This window comes from Mytilus californianus, unplaced genomic scaffold (assembly GCF_021869535.1).
Source record: "Mytilus californianus isolate M0D057914Y unplaced genomic scaffold, xbMytCali1.0.p SCAF_2, whole genome shotgun sequence".
Lineage (NCBI taxonomy): Eukaryota > Metazoa > Mollusca > Bivalvia > Mytilida > Mytilidae > Mytilus > Mytilus californianus.
Genome location: NW_026262668.1, coordinates 130,887,858 through 130,904,360, shown reverse-complemented (window position 1 = coordinate 130,904,360; position 16,503 = coordinate 130,887,858). Strand labels below are relative to the sequence as shown.

Sequence of the window (16,503 nt, the reverse complement as noted above, 5' to 3'; positions counted from 1 at the left end):
AATACGCCCTGTAAAACTCATTTTAAAAGAAGTCCGAGTCCGATGTCAGAATAGGTAACAGAAGAAACTAAGCAAAATGACAACGATACATAAATTAGCAAAGGACGACTAGAAGTTACTGACGTGCAAGCTCAATACCTCAATTAAACTGATTGAAACATGCACACATCGAATGAGGAATGTACACTTGATAAAAAGGAACGAACGGTACGTGACGATCAAGGAAAGGAGAAGACAAGTAGTCGTGTTTGTAATACAATTCGATGTTGATCATTACAGGGAGAAGATTTCTATTAACGTAAAAAAAAGGATAACAAACCTTTTACCTGTAATTTCACTGGTGTTAAACTGATCACCGTAAATGCAGGTACACACTATACTTATATATGGCAAAAATATCTCACACACATACAACAATACCGTACATATCAACCTAGCGGCTGAGTAATTCATTAAAACAATGCGTGTACACGGAGAAATTACAAAATGACGATTTTACCTGTTTTGGGCTCCGCCATGTTGGGATCACCGTAACTGCAGTTACAGTGATCAGTTTAACACCAGTGAATTTTAAAAGAAGTAAATCAGAAAAATCACATTAATTTTTACATTTAGAAAGAAAAAAACTGGATTATCAAGAGACATTATGTCGACTGAATATTGCATGTATTTGTTAAATCATCATTAAGTGAAAATTCGCGTAGTCTGTATGAAGTTCAATCATAAGTTGCAGTTCGTAATAGTACGACACCAATTCTGTGATTTGAGTAGCATAATTAGGAATTTTGAGTTCTCAATGCTTTTAAACTTCGTACTTTATTTGGCCTTTTTTACTTTTTGATTCGAGCGTCACTGATGAGTCTTTTGTGGACGAAACGCACGTCTGGCATACAAAATTAGAGATGTGCCTATTGTTCTGTTTACGGAGTGCCGTGTTATAACCTCTACAGTTGGGATGTACCTATTTTCTATTTACATGTACCATATATAGAGGCCATGTTATAACCTCTAGAGTTGAGATGTACCTATTTGTCGGTATGCTGGGGGCAATGTTACAACCCCTAGAGTTGAGATGTACATATTTTCTGTTTACTATGGGCCATGTTAATTCTAACCTCTAGAGTTGAGATTTACCCATTGCTCTGTTTACAGGGAGCCATATTGTAACCTCTAGAGTTGAGATGAACCTATTTGTCTGTTTACTTGGGGCCATGTTACAATCTCTAGAGTTGAGATGTTCCTATTCTCTGTTTACTTGGGGCCATGTTATAACCTTTAGAGTTGAGATTTACCTATTTCTCTGTTCAATTGGGGCCGTGTTATAACGCCTAGAATTAAGATGTACAAATTCTTTGTTTACTGGGGGCCATGTTATAACCGCTAGAGTTGAGATGTACCTATTTTTTGTTTACTTGGGGCCATGTTATAACCTCTAGAGTTGAGATGAGATGTATCTATTTCTCTGTTTACTTGGGACCGTGTTATAACGCCTAGCGTTAAGATGTACATATTCTCTGTTTACTGCGGGCCCTGTTATAACCGCTAGAATTGAGATGTACCTATTTCTCTTTTTACTTTGAGCTATGATATAACATCAGGAGTTAAGATGTACCCATTTCTTTCTGTACTGGGGGCCGTGTTAATCTCTGGAGTTGAGATGTCCCTATTTCTTTATTTACTGGGGGGCCATGTTATAATCTCTGGAGATGAAATGTACCTATTTCTCTGTTTACTGGGGGCATGTTATAACCGCTAGAGTTGAGATGTACCTATTTTCTATTTACCAAAATTTTATAGAGGCTAGGTAATAACTTCTAGAGTTGAAATATACCCTTTTCTCTGTTTACTGTGGGCCATGTTAAAACTTCTACAGTTGAGATGTACCTATTTTTCTGTTTAATGGGGGTCATGCTATAAATTCTAAGAGTTGAGATGTACCTTTTCTCTGTTTACTTGGGGTCATGTTCTAACCTTTAGAGTTGAGATGTACCTATTTTCTATTTACTATATATATATAGAGTATAAAATTGAGAATGGAAAGGCCAGGTTATAACCTCTAAAGTTGAAATATACCGTTTTCTCTGTTTACTGTGAACCATGTTATACATGTAACCTCTAGAGTTGAGCTGTACCTATTTTTATGTTTACTGGGGGCCATGTTATAACCTCTAGAGTTGGCATGTGCCTATTTGTCTGTTTCTTTGGGGGCCATGTTATAACCTCTAGAGTTGAGATGTACCTATTTGTCGGTATGCTGGGGGCAATGTTACAACCTCTAGAGTTAAGATGTACATATTTCTTTGTTTCCTGGGGCCATGTTATAACCTCTAGAGTTGAGATTTACCTATTTTCTGTTTACTTTGGGCCATGTTCTCACCTCTAGAGTTGAGATTTACCATTGCTCTGTTTACAGGGAGCCATGTTATAACCTCTAGAGTTGAGATCACTGGTTGAGATGTACCCATTTCCTGTTTACTAAGGGCCATGTTCTAACCTCTAGAGTTGAGATTTACCCATTGCTCTGTTTCCTTGGGCCATGTTATAACCTTTAGAGTTGAGATGTACGTATTCTCTGTTTACTTGGGGCCGTGTTATAACCTCTAGAGTTGAGATGTACATATTCTTTGTTTACTGGGGGCCATGTTATAACATCTAGAGTTGAGACGTACCTATTTCTCTGTTTACTTTGGACCGTGTTAGAACACCTAGAGTTAGATGCACATATTTCTCTGTTTACTTGGGTCCGTGTTATAACCTCTAGAGTTGAGATGTACCTATTCTTTGTTTACTGGGGGCCATGTTATAACCTCTAGAGTTGAGATGTACCTATTTCTCTATTGACTTTGGGCCGTGTTAGAACACCTAGAGTTAGATGGACATATTCTCGGTTTACTGCTGGCCCTGTTGTAACCGCTAGAATTGAGATGTACCTATTTTCTTTTTACTTGGGGCCATGCTATAACCTCTAGAGTTAAGATGCACTTATTTCTTTGTTTACTGGGGGCCGTGTTATAATCTCTGGAGTTGAGATGTTCCTATTTCTTTGTTCACTTGGAGCCGTGCTATAATATCTGGAGTTGAGATGTACCTATTTTTCTGTTTACGTCTTTTAAATCAGCCCCAGTGACCTTTGATATATATAACATTTAAAGCGTCAAATGTCATTATAGACCCATCACTAAGTCTATGTCTATCATATAAACTAATAAGTGATTTTCGAAAACACTAATGTATGATTGATGATATACTTATGCCTAATGAAAATACCTGTTACACTTTTTAAGTTGTCGTGAAACTTCTTCATCAAAAAGATTTCATGGTCAATAAAAACTGAATTTACATCCTGTTGTGAATTACGTTTTAATGTGCTATGTATATTTTCTCAATTTAGTTTTTATTATTTGTTATCAAATACATTAATTAATCATATCAAAGTACAGAAGTTTTCAGAAGCAACATTAATATGTGCATGTTTACATCTATATTAATTATGTTGACTGCAAATAAACAGAGTCATTAAGCAATTTGCTGGCCAGCGGTCAAGTCTTTTGATGATAACAGCACTATAGGATGTACTTCCTGTATATCAAACAGGATATAATAATGCTGATTTTTGTTGCATGTGAAATTGACTTGATGTAGATTGAGATCTCCCTATCACAACCTGTGCAAATCAATAGTTGACGATGACAAGTTAAAGATTCTGACCAGTCGATAAAAAGAGTTTTGTTGATCGAGATGTAAATTAGTGTTAAAATCAGTTTGGCTTCATTACAAGGAAATAGTGAGAATATTTGAAGTTAATGAATTTGTTTTATAAATTAAGAACTTCGCAAAAAGTTCAGACCAAACAAATACCTTATATTTATTACGAAAACCTTTTTATTCTTTTACCGTTGAATGAAATTGATCGGAAAAACTAACATTGATAAAGCATTTTAAATCAAATGATTAAACAATGAAGATTTCTACTAACCGATATATTAAAATTGTATAACTAATGTTTTACATGAGCGGGTAAGTTAGCATTAATTTGACATTTAATTGAAACTAGTATTGACTATAAGATGTATTAATATCGCTATCATATAAAACTCCCGACACTTTTTCAGAGACAGCAATTGACAGAATGGACGAAGATGTTGTAACTGGATAAATACTGTGGAAATATATTACTGGACTATTTTAAATGAACAATGTCGGATTTGACAAATAATCCTCATTTGAAAGCATTTCTGGAAAGTTCATTGAGCTGTGTAAAGACACCAGATGACGGTAAGAATTTTCTTTTTGATACTGATTCTCCCAAATCTTGTTAACAGTTGTTATCTGTATAGAAATGTGATAAATGACGATAAAGGCATGCACTATTAAAAAAGAAAACATTGGTGTAACAATTCAAGATGGGATAAATATGAGGTTCCTAAACGTCTAGAAAAACCAGGATAGAATAGCGATAACAGAAAATATGTGATGAATAAGAAAATTATACTCTGTACCAAAACACTAAACAGATATTCAAGAAAAAGTACTGCCAGAGTACAATCGGATCTGGCTCATCTATTCAATTCAAAAATACTTTTGTAGTAATCTGCTACCTCATGTTGAACAATTGAATTAGTTTCCCAGATCTTGATCTTTGTTTTGATTTTCGTAATAATTTTGATACATACATATTTAAAAAAAAAGACCCAAATACAATCATATTTCAAATTAAGACAATGTTTTATCTATGATATTTATACTTTAAACATGATTTAGATTAAGGTTTTAAATTCAAATTAAGAAAATCCTCAAAATGATATTTACACTTCAACACTATTTCGTGTTTAATAAAATGCATTTGTAATATGTGTAAAAGTATAGACATTTGTTGTTAATACATTTAACTAGATGTTGATACCTATAGTAATGGACCTCTGGTCTAACCTTTTAAATCTGCAATAAACACAAAATTTCTTATAATAAAACAAACTTCTTTTTTGTTGTTGTGGGGATCTATAAGTACCCTGCCACGTCCGGTCTGTGTTTTTGTTAGATGTATTTCTGCTTTGTATCTATCTGATGATTTAAGACTTTTTCAACTGATTTTTATAGTTTGTTCTTATGTTGTACTGTTACACCACTGTCCCGGGTTAGGGGTAGGGTTGGCGCCTTCAAACTAGTTTAACCCCGCCACATTCTATATGTGCCTGTTCCAAGTCAGGAGCATGTAATTCAGTGGTTGTCGTTGCTTTATATCATATTTGTTTTTCGTTCATTATTTTCTATATAAATCAGGTCATTAGTTTTCTCGTTTGAATTGTTTACATTTGTCATTTCGGGGCCTTTTATAGCTGACTGTGCGTTATGGGTTTTGCTCATTGTTGAAGACCTCACGGTTGCCTATAGTTCTTAACTATGTCATTTGGTCTCTAGAACGGTTGTCTCATTGGCAATTATACCATATCTTCTTATTTTCATATTTAAGATATAACTTAAGACAAACACGGACAAAATTTCTGATTTTGGGACATATACATAGACACTAGGCGGGTAAAAGTAGTTTTTTTTAATAACATTCAGTCGAATTATAGAAAATACATTAATAAACAAACAATGCAAATAAGTTCAGAAAGCACTTAACTTTGTTTAAGTAAAACACTCCGTATCAATGATATAATCACAGGTAATGAAAGCAAACACAAAGTACTTAATTTACTGATATTTAAATCATGATATCCTACACTCTTAACATCAACGATTGTACATCGGATATATTTCATACAGCAATATCATGAAGAAATACACGATCATCATTTAGGATACTTTCTTAATTTGTTAGCTTTATAAAGAAAAAATTCCGATAAAATGATTAGTGCAAGTACCACCTTTTTTGAATTCTTGCAAGTGGAGTAACACAATGGCATCCATTAAATTTGTCTACATACTAGTATGTACTAAAATTTTGTTACATTTTATCCCAACTTATGATATTTATAACCCTTTTATGATTTTGTTTTTATAATGAAAATATTATGTTCATTGAAATCTTAAACGTCACTTCATGCATATGTATATCTACCCATCTGGAAAATGTACGCAAAATGTACACTCCCTTAAAAGGAATCCAACGGAATGCATTAATCTAGGAATGAACAATAAAATAAACAGTTTGAAAGGAAAAGTCGTACTAGTTTCTGAATTTATTGTATGAATATTTCCGCTGAAAATATGATATTAAGTTAAGAAATGGACACAGGGTAATTTTTAACGTTGATCTTTGTTATGTTAATTTCATGTGTATTATAAATATATTCGGAGAAGAGAAATTGACGTTGTATATTATTATTTAACCATATTTTTATTTCGTTTTGCTTGTATGAAGTTTCGACCTTATATTGTAATCCATAAAATAAAGGAATCCATATACAATATTAGGGACACACTCCATTGGAATGTCAAGTACTTGACTATACGTTTTATCTCTTACATGAGAGTAGTATCAAGTACAGTGAAGATTTGAATGATGAGTTAAGACCAAGTCAGTTGTAGTTTATCTTTGGTGTGATTGTTATTTGACATTGATAAATTCTTAGCATGTTCCCATTTTTATACCAAGTTCAAAACGTTGGGTTCCTAGTATAAACAAGTTGGTCACTTATTCAAAATTTAGACACACAATTTTCATAATGGCAACGAATGATCCTAGGCTGTTTTTTTGGAACTCGCTACGTCTAAGTATCAAACTTTCAAAATGTAAAAAATAATCATTTTCTGGTTTTTAAATCTTAGTATTTCTAAATGTGAATTTCGTAAATAGACTCGTGTATATGTAAACCCAAAATAAAAGATGGGTAAAAATTGTCATTGAAGTGCAAAAACATGTGTTAGAAGTCGACTAACGACCTTGGCCGTTAAACTTTTATGTGTTGCTTGTTATTTTTCCGTAAAAGGGTCCCAAAATCTACTACTGTAATATTATAGTTTTCAAAATGATAGCCAAAAAATCCTAAACGAGTAAAAAACTTTCTTTAAAGCCAATTGCCCCAAAAAGGAGTCGTGTGGCAATTTTAATCAAAATAGAAAGATATTCAACTATAGTGACCGACAAACAATTCGTATTAACCCACGAGCTATATGTGTTATTCGGTTTCTTATTGAATATTTTTCGACATTCGAATTCTTGAGTAGTTATTTTATAATTAAAGGCCTATCTTGTACTTGTGAAGATTAATTATTTGTTTAATGGCTACCATCTATCACGGAAATCCTTGTTTATCTTGGTTTGTATAAGCTGAGAAAATAATGTAACTAGTCTCAAATGATCTTTGTATCAACTGTTATATATAAAGTACTTTACATGGACGGTTTGTTCGGAGATCAGAAGTTAATTGCACATCTAGTATTATCCATTTTTTCTGTTTTATGTCATGTTTATTGTATAAGTTATATGATGATTACGAGTTAATATATAAACCTCATAACTATTCTGTAAACGAACAGATGGATGTATTGTTCCGTTTCATATAAGATATACACAACATTTTCCTAGCTTCTACATTAATTATTAAGAAAAAGACAAATTGAATGCAAGTGAAAATGTCAAGCAGATTACTTCTGATTATTACATTTACGTTTCAGACTTGTCTATGTACTGTAAAATCAGAACTGATGTGTACTTTAAGATTGACACCTACATTTATATCTTAATTCGATGTTAAGACCATTTTAGAATATTTGATTCTAAAATTTATTTTACGTTAAAAGAGTTCATATTTTCCCCCAAGACAGTCAACCAGTTTTCCATTATCTAGGATTGATAAACAAGTTAAAAGGAAGTAAAAAATGATTACGTGGGCCTTATGGTTCTCACATTCAAAGTACTATCTACAAGTCAAATTTAATTCCTGCTGCACTGTTCACTAGAAAAGAAAATTGAAATACTGAGAAATTAATGTTGTATTGGTGTAAATATAGCGAGACATTTTGCAGAAACTGTTTGTGATGAGCAAAGTGCTGTACCTAAAATTATGCCAGAAGTGTTCTTCATTCAAACTACTTCAATAAGTCTGGAATCATAGTTACCGCCTATATAAAAATGTGTACTTCCTTTAAAGCAACAGGACAAGACTAATATAAGTGGCACACAGAAAGTGATGCAGTCAGTTTGATCTTACCTTGCAAGCAAAATGATTCTCTGACATTATCTTTAGACATTTACACAGCGCTAAATTCTAAATTGTGCAAACAGTATTTCTTTGTCCGTAAAGCTAAAAAATACGAATTTCTATTTATCATTCAGAAACATGAAATTAATATTCGAAGTTTTATCTTTTTCACTTACATTTAGGCTATTGAAATGTATATACTGTAGTAATAAATTGAGCAGGCGGTAAATTATTTTTTTAATCTCTTCGTTTTAATTCTCAATGGTACAATTATTTACGATATATTCCTATTTGCTGGTAATGGTAATCTTTTGGAATGGCGATCCAAGAATTTCTTTCTGGATTATTGGATAAGCAACATAGTCTGGTTTTATTTATTGTGTATCTATTTTATATGGTTTTATTTATTGTGTATCTATTTTATATTCTTTTATAATATCGAAATGATGGACAGATGAAAAATGGCATAATTTATTGCGAGCTAAACAAATTGTTCGAGTTGATACATATTTTCAAATTGCAAATGTCACTTTGAACTAATATATATATCTGTTGGATACCTACATTATTTATGCATACAGAACGGACGATTTTCTTGCAAGACATAGTCATTGAGCATGTATAATGCGGAACACAAAATTATGAAGGACTGAGCGACTCGCAGTCTGATCATTAATATTCATATATTACTTGTTAGTTATTATTGGACTCTTTTGTCCAATAAAATCACTAGAGTGTATTGTTACAAGCGGAACCCTTATTAGATCGATACTAAAATACACATTTAAGCTCTCCAACAAAACAATGAAAACTGGTAATGTAAAATAATGCAAGTGATGAAAATTGCTACAGAAACATAGATCTGATTCACATGCATGTAGCTATGTTCAAACTGCTACAGAGACATAGATCTGAATCACATGCATGTAACTATATGTGTTCAAACTGCTACAGAGACATACTTCTGATTCACATGCATGTAGCTATGTTCAAACTGCTACAGAGACATAGGTCTGATTCACATGCATGAAGCTATGTTCAAACTGCTACAGAGACATAGGTCTGATTCACATGCATGTAGCTATGTTCAAACTGCTACAGAGACATAGATTTGATTCACATGCATGTAGCTATGTTCAAACTGCTACAGAGACATAGGTCTGATTCACATGCATGTAGCTATGTTCAAACTGCTACAGAGACATAGATCTGATTCACATGCATGTAACCATGTTCAAACTGCTACAGAGACATAGACCTGATTCACATGCATGTCACCATGTAACCATGTTCAAACTGCTACAGAGACATAGATCTGATTCACATGCATGTAACTATGTTCAAACTGCTACAGAGACATAGGTCTGATTCACATGCATGTAATTATGTTCAAACAGCATCCATAACCCAGCTGATGTAAATTCTTATTAATTGCGTAAACATATTTTACGGTTAATTACTTTTATTTATAATAAAACCGAACAAATTAAGAAACCTCGACATAACTGTATTCTTCCTTTTATCAAAAGTTTTACCATGAATGAGGTTATCCTGACCTACTTCAAAGTACAGTGTTGGGCCCTGAATAAGATTATCCTGACTTACTTCAAAGTACAGTGTTGGGCCCTGAATAAGGTTATCCTGACTTACTTCAAAGTACAGTGTTGGGCTCTGAATAAGGATATCCTGACCTAGTTGTGCTCTGAATAAGGATATCCTGACCTACTTCATAGTACAATTTTGGAACCTGAATAAGGTTATCCTGGCCTATTTCAAAGTACAGTGTTGGGCCTGAATAAGGTTATCCTGACCTATTTCAAAGTACAGTGTTGGGCCCTGAATAAGATTTTCCTGACTTACTTCAAAGTACAGTGTTGGGCCCTGAATAAGATTATCCTGACTTACTTCAAAGTACAGTGTTGGGCCCTGAATAAGATTATCCTGACTTACTTCAAAGTACAGTGTTGGGCCCTGAATAAGGTTATCCTGACCTATTTCAAAGTACAGTGATCGGCCCTGAATAAGGTTATCCTGACCTAGTTGTGCTCTGAATAAGGATATCCTGACCTACTTCATAGTACAATTTTGGAACCTGAATAAGGTTATCCTGGCCTACTTCAAAGCAGTGTTCGACCCTGAATAAGGTTATCCTGACAAACTTCAGAGTACTGTTTTGGACCCTGAATAAGGTAATCCTGACCTACTTCAAAGTGCAGTGTTGGTTATGACATCAGCTGACAAGAACACAGACTTAGTTTATAATTAACAGTTTTATGTGTTTGCATAGTCAAATCGGTAATTGAGGCTATTAGGATATTCTATAGAAGCAATGATGCCCGGTATATATGTTAGTCGTACTTAATAACAAGCTGAGTCTCCCTGTAATAAAAACAATATACTAACTGTTAGTAACATCTGTGCTTTCCAATAATTCTATCTATGTAGTTATTTTACTTAATTGCGCTACTGAACAGATCAAAAGGCAGGTGCTTTGTAGTATAAAAGGAAACATAGTCTGACAACCGGATACCTAATAAATGGCTATCTCAGTTTCTTATAATTGGAAGACATGAAATAAAACAAAAATGATTTTCAATTAAGGACAAACTTTAACTAATCTTGCTAAAACAGTATGGAAAATAAGCGAATACTACATGCCCTGAAATAGAATGACGTTTGGTGTTAAAGGGTTTATTATATCCAAATGAGCCGGTTTAACATTGCTATCAAAATTGTTAAGTTATGTATTCAATATAATACGTGCCATCATGATAAAAAAAAATACATTTTATGTAACCGGCAACTTATTTTTTTTGGGTAAAATATCACACCATTTTAGCATATTTTTTTATTTCTTATCTGAATAACTGTTCACGGTATTCAGCGATTTGGTGTCGCAGGTTATCAGTGAGTAGCTGTTCACATTATTTAGCGAGTTGATGTCGCAGGGTACCATTGAGTTACTGGTCACATCCTTCAGTGAGTTTATGTCGCAGGATATCAATGAGTAGCTGGTCACATCATTCAGCGAGTTGATGTCGAAGGATATCAATGAGTAGCTGGTCACACCATTCAATGAGCTGATGTCGCAAGTTATCAGTGAGTAGCTGGTCACATCGTTCAGTAAGTTGATGTCGCAGGTTATCAATGAGTAGCTGGTCGCATCATTCAGCGAGTTGATGTCGAAGGATATCAGTGATTAGCTGGTAACATCATTCAGTGAGTTGATGTCGCAGGATATCAGTGAGTAGCTGGTCACATCATTCAGTGAGTTTATGTCGCAGGATATCAGTGAGGAGCTGGTCACATCATTCAGCAAGCAGATGGCGCGGAATATATCAGTGAGTTACTAGTTACATCATTCAGCGAGTTGAAGTCTCATCTTATCATTGAGTTGCCGGTCACATCATTCAGCGAGTTGGTGTAAAGAGTATCAATAATGAGCTGTCCACATCATTCAACAAGATGATGTCGGAGGTTATTAGTGAAAATATAAAAATAAGGAGATGAGGTATGATTGCCAATGAGACAACTATGCACCAAAGTTCAAATAAAATGGATGTAAGCAAGAAGCTGGTCAAATCATTCAGCGAGTTGATGTCGGAGGTTATTAGTAAGTAGTTGGTCACACCATTCAATGAGCTGATGTCGCAAGTTATCACTGAGTAGCTGGTCACATCATTCAGCGAGCTGATGTTGCAGGTTATCAGTGAGTAGCTGATCACATCATTCAGTGAGTTGATGTCGCAGGATATCAATGAGTAGCTGGTCACACCATTCAATGAGCTGATGTCGCAAGTTATCAGTGAGTAGCTGGTCACATCATTCAGTGAGTTGATGTCGCAGGTTATCAATGAGTAGCTGGTCACATCATTCAATGAGTTGATGTCGCAGCGTACCAGTGAGTTACTGGTTACATCATTCACCGAGTTTAAGTCGCAGGGTATCAGAGGGGCATTGGTTCGATTTCATCTGATGGAAGAAATAAAACCACGAGCATAAACTTGAAATTTAGCACGAGCGAATTGTATTGTAAATTTGCATTTCCATAGTTTCTTTTAAAGACAACAAACAAGTTTTTTAATGTTCTTTTAACTGTATTTACTAGTATTTAAAATTAAACTTCTATCAGTACAATGCAAAAGACACGTTCACGGCATAATCAGACGAAAAGGAATACTGAAAATCTTCTGAGTTAATGGTATTTTAATAGTGCAAATTAAAACCTCGTAAAGTTGAATTTTAAATAAAAAATTATGCTTAATTTTTGTAATTATTGTTTGAAAAACTACCAAAATCATGACAGCTTACTTGTGATCATCATATTTTCGTTTAAAGAATCAACAAAAAGTTCTTTGAATGATTTTATGTGTATTTAGTTTCGTACAAATGTATTATAGTGCAGCGATTTTCTTTGTAATTCTATGTTTTAATCGATATCATGCATACTAAATGTATATCTATGTAAGTTTATTTAGTTTTATAGCCAATTAACAAACATTTGAAAAGTAGATTATTAGGTCAATGATCTGAAGCAAAATACTCTTAAATCTAGTGAAACTTCCGATGCCTAATTTGTTTGGTCTGGTCAATCTCGTCAGCTATGTTGTATCGTTTATTACAGAACATATAAAATGGCATGGTTGACAGTCAGAAAAAAATCCAATCAGGCTTTTATCAATTTTTAAATGATGTAGGCCTGTTTATATCTATTTGAAGTCAACAGTTGTACGGAATGACCTGACATATATAGTCGATATTTGTTGTTATTAACTAGCTTATAAGTAAAGGAAGAAGCAAACATACCTAAGATCGTTTAGTGATATAGGTCTGTTCCTCGTAAGAAACAAACATTCCTAAGATCGTTTAGTGATATAGGTCTGTTCCTCGTAAGAAACAAACATTCCTAAGATCGTTTAGTGATATAGGTCTGTTCCTCGTAAGAAACAAACATTCCTAAGATCGTTTAGTGATATAGGTCTGTTCCTCGTAAGAAACAAACATTCCTAAGACCGTTTAGTGATATAGGTCTGTTGTTGTTTCTCGTAAGAAACAAACATACCTAAGATCGTTTAGTGATATAGGTCTGTTGTTGTTCCTCGTAAGAAACAAACATTCCTAAGATCGTTTAGTGATATAGGTCTGTTGTTGTTCCTCGTAAGAAACAAACATACCTAAGATCGTTTAGTGATATAGGTCTGTTGTTGTTCCTCGTAAGAAACAAACATTCCTAAGATCGTTTAGTGATATAGGTCTGTTGTTGTTCCTCGTAAGAAACAAACATTCCTAAGATCGTTTAGTGATATAGGTCTGTTGTTGTTCCTCGTAAGAAACAAACATTCCTAAGATCGTTTAGTGATATAGGTCTGTTGTTGTTCCTCGTAAGAAACAAACATTCCTAAGATCGTTTAGTGCTATAGGTCTGTTGTTGTTCCTCGTAAGAAACAAACATTCCTAAGATCGTTTAGTGATATAGGTCTGTTGTTGTTCCTCGTAAGAAACAAACATACCTAAGATCGTTTAGTGATATAGGTCTGTTGTTGTTCCTCGTAAGAAACAAACATTCCTAAGATCGTTTAGTGATATAGGTCTGTTGTTGTTCCTCGTAAGAAACAAACATTCCTAGGATCGTTTAGTGATATAGGTCTGTTGTTGTTCCTCGTAAGAAGCAAACATTCCTAAGATCGTTTAGTGGTATAGGTCTGTTGTTGTTCCTCGTAAGAAGCAAACATTCCTAAGATCGTTTAGTGATATAGGTCTGTTGTTGTTTCTCGTAAGAAACAAACATTCCTAAGATCGTTTAGTGATATAGGTCTGTTGTTGTTCCTCGTAAGAAACAAACATTCCTAAGATCGTTTAGTGATATAGGTCTGTTGTTGTTCCTCGTAAGAAACAAACATACCTATGATCGTTTAGTGATATAGGTCTGTTGTTGTTCCTCGTAAGAAACCTTTTAATCAAGCATGAATTTTCTCGCTTAGCGACTTATGATAAATATAAAATGTTAAAAACAATGTTTCTTTTATAAAAAGTAAGGGTTTTCCTGATTGATTTTAGAAAGAAAAGGGGTCATAATTTTGGTTTCACGTTCAATCTTTCTCTTGACTTAGATGTACAATATTCTCTATCTCTTTTCGTATAAAACATATATAATTTTGGATTTACTGTTCCTAATAACGACTAGCATAGCTATAATTCTATCTATTTTGGCGTTGATGTCTTCCAGGCATTTTGTCTAGTGCAGTTTTTTAAAAATCAAAAATAAAATAATGCAACATGCAATGAACAAATTTTATATTCATTTTCAGCGTGATTCAATATGTATTGCATATATCTATATTTTCTTCCGTATTGAAGTCAAGTTTTATTAAGTAATGTCATTGTTATATTGCCCTCCGTATTGATGTCAAGTCATGGTATGATATGTCATAGTTATGGTGTCCTCGGTACTGACGTCAAGTCATATTAACAGTATGCTATTCCATGATTACGTTACCCTCCGTATTGGCGTCAAATCACGTTATGTTATGTCATGGTTATGTTAGCCTCCGTATTGACGTAAAGTCATATCATATTATGCCATGGTTATGTTGTTCTTCATTTTGAAGTCAAGTTATATTATTATGTCATGGTTATGTTGCATTCCGTATTGACGTCAAGTCATGTTATGTCATGCCATTGTTATATTACCCTCCGTTTTGACGTCAAGTCATGGTATGGTATGTCATAGTTATGGTGCCTCCGTACTAAGGTCAAGTCATATCAATAGAATGTTATGTCATGGTTACGTTGCCTTACGTATTGACTTTATATTATACTTTTTATTTATACTGCAGCTGTAGAGTTTTATTTATGACGTCATTAAAAGTACAGGTTCGCGGAATTTTTACGTCGTTCGCTCCAAATTAAAAAAATAATGGTTTTTACCCTAAATATTTCATTAGCTTTCTACCAGTTTCTAGCCTTGTACAAATAAAATTTATATTTCGAGACAATGTATGGTTATTCTATATGTAATTATAATGTTGCCTTCCGTATTGACCTCGAATCATATTATGTTTTGTCATGAGTATGTTGCCCTCTGTATTGACGTCAAGTCATGATATGTTATGTCATTGTTATATTGCCCCCGTATTGACGTCAAGTCATGCAATGGTATGTCATGGCTATATTGCCCTCCGTACTGGCGTCAAGTTATGTTTTTATGTAATGGCTATGTTGCCTTCCGTCATGGTTTTCATAACGATATATTTGTATCAAGACCAAATAATATTTGTTAGAAGAAATATTTGCGTGAACCCCCTCAGGGGTACACACCTATATATTGGCGAGTTTTGGAAGTGTCTATGGGCCATTCGATATCCTCGGAATCAAGATTCTCGGAACGTCTCGAAAATTTTCGATCATTTATACAGGTAGTTATCTATGTCTTTGATACGGTCCTTCTATGGATAGGCTACCACGTGACATTGTATATTTCAACAATCAAAGTTCATTTGTTTGTAGATTGGAAAGTAAAACAATAAAGGCTAGGTTGCAGTCAAAAAATCATTTATATGTTAGATCCTTTTTGCCTTTTGACAAAACATATGTGATTTTAATAATGTGAATTTTATTAGATATCAAGTATAATGATAACGCAATTATATAATTCATGCTTTGATACGGTCCCTCTACGCGTTGTGTGTGTAGTATTTAATACAGCGTGCTGTTGTGCATTGTGACAATTAACCTGGGAATAGTTTGTTGATATATAATGTCCCAGAATAAACTGATTATTTCTGAACGTTTATCATTTGATATTTTGTATTTCAATCATAGCATGGGAAAATGTCGGAAAGCATGAAGAAAATTAAGAAAACGATATTTCTGTTAAACATATTTATCTTAGGTCGGAAACACAGTGGTCGGAAAGCAGAAAGATAATCAAACAAAAGGATTGTTCTGTCAACATGGTAAAAAATATCTAATTTCATTAAAAGATACTACCAGACCAAGAGAATATTCATTATTAAGTTTAAACTGAGACTTCATTTATACGTGCATAAACCAAACATGTAAAACCAACCAAATAACGATTATCACAGAAATTTATCTATATTTTAATATTCCACATATTTGTTTTGTAAATCATTAAGAAAATATGTTTATGAAACGATTGTATGTTTTTCATCATTTGATTTGCATAAAAAGCTGTATGTATGTATATTATATTATTATATTTTGAGTTATTCAGAGGGCTTCAGGGGAGATTAGTATTGTACTAACTGATTTTACCCTCTTTAAATAAAGTATTTATTATTATTATTATTATTATCATTATTATTATTATTATTATTATTATTATTATTAT

The 16,503-nt window shown here is 33.5% G+C and overlaps 1 protein-coding gene across 1 annotated transcript in view; it reads left to right on the top strand.

The window, feature by feature from the left end:
- The first annotated feature begins 3,525 nt into the window (after window positions 1-3,525).
- The window catches only part of LOC127731039 (calcitonin receptor-like), an 82,443-nt gene continuing 69,465 nt past the window's right edge, over window positions 3,526-16,503 (top strand). Inside the window, exons 1-2 of the mRNA XM_052239812.1 lie at window positions 3,526-3,784; window positions 4,113-4,275. Coding sequence (XP_052095772.1) covers window positions 4,197-4,275 — 79 coding nt within the window. The 5' untranslated portion in view covers window positions 3,526-3,784; window positions 4,113-4,196. The remainder of the gene's footprint in view (window positions 3,785-4,112; window positions 4,276-16,503) is intronic.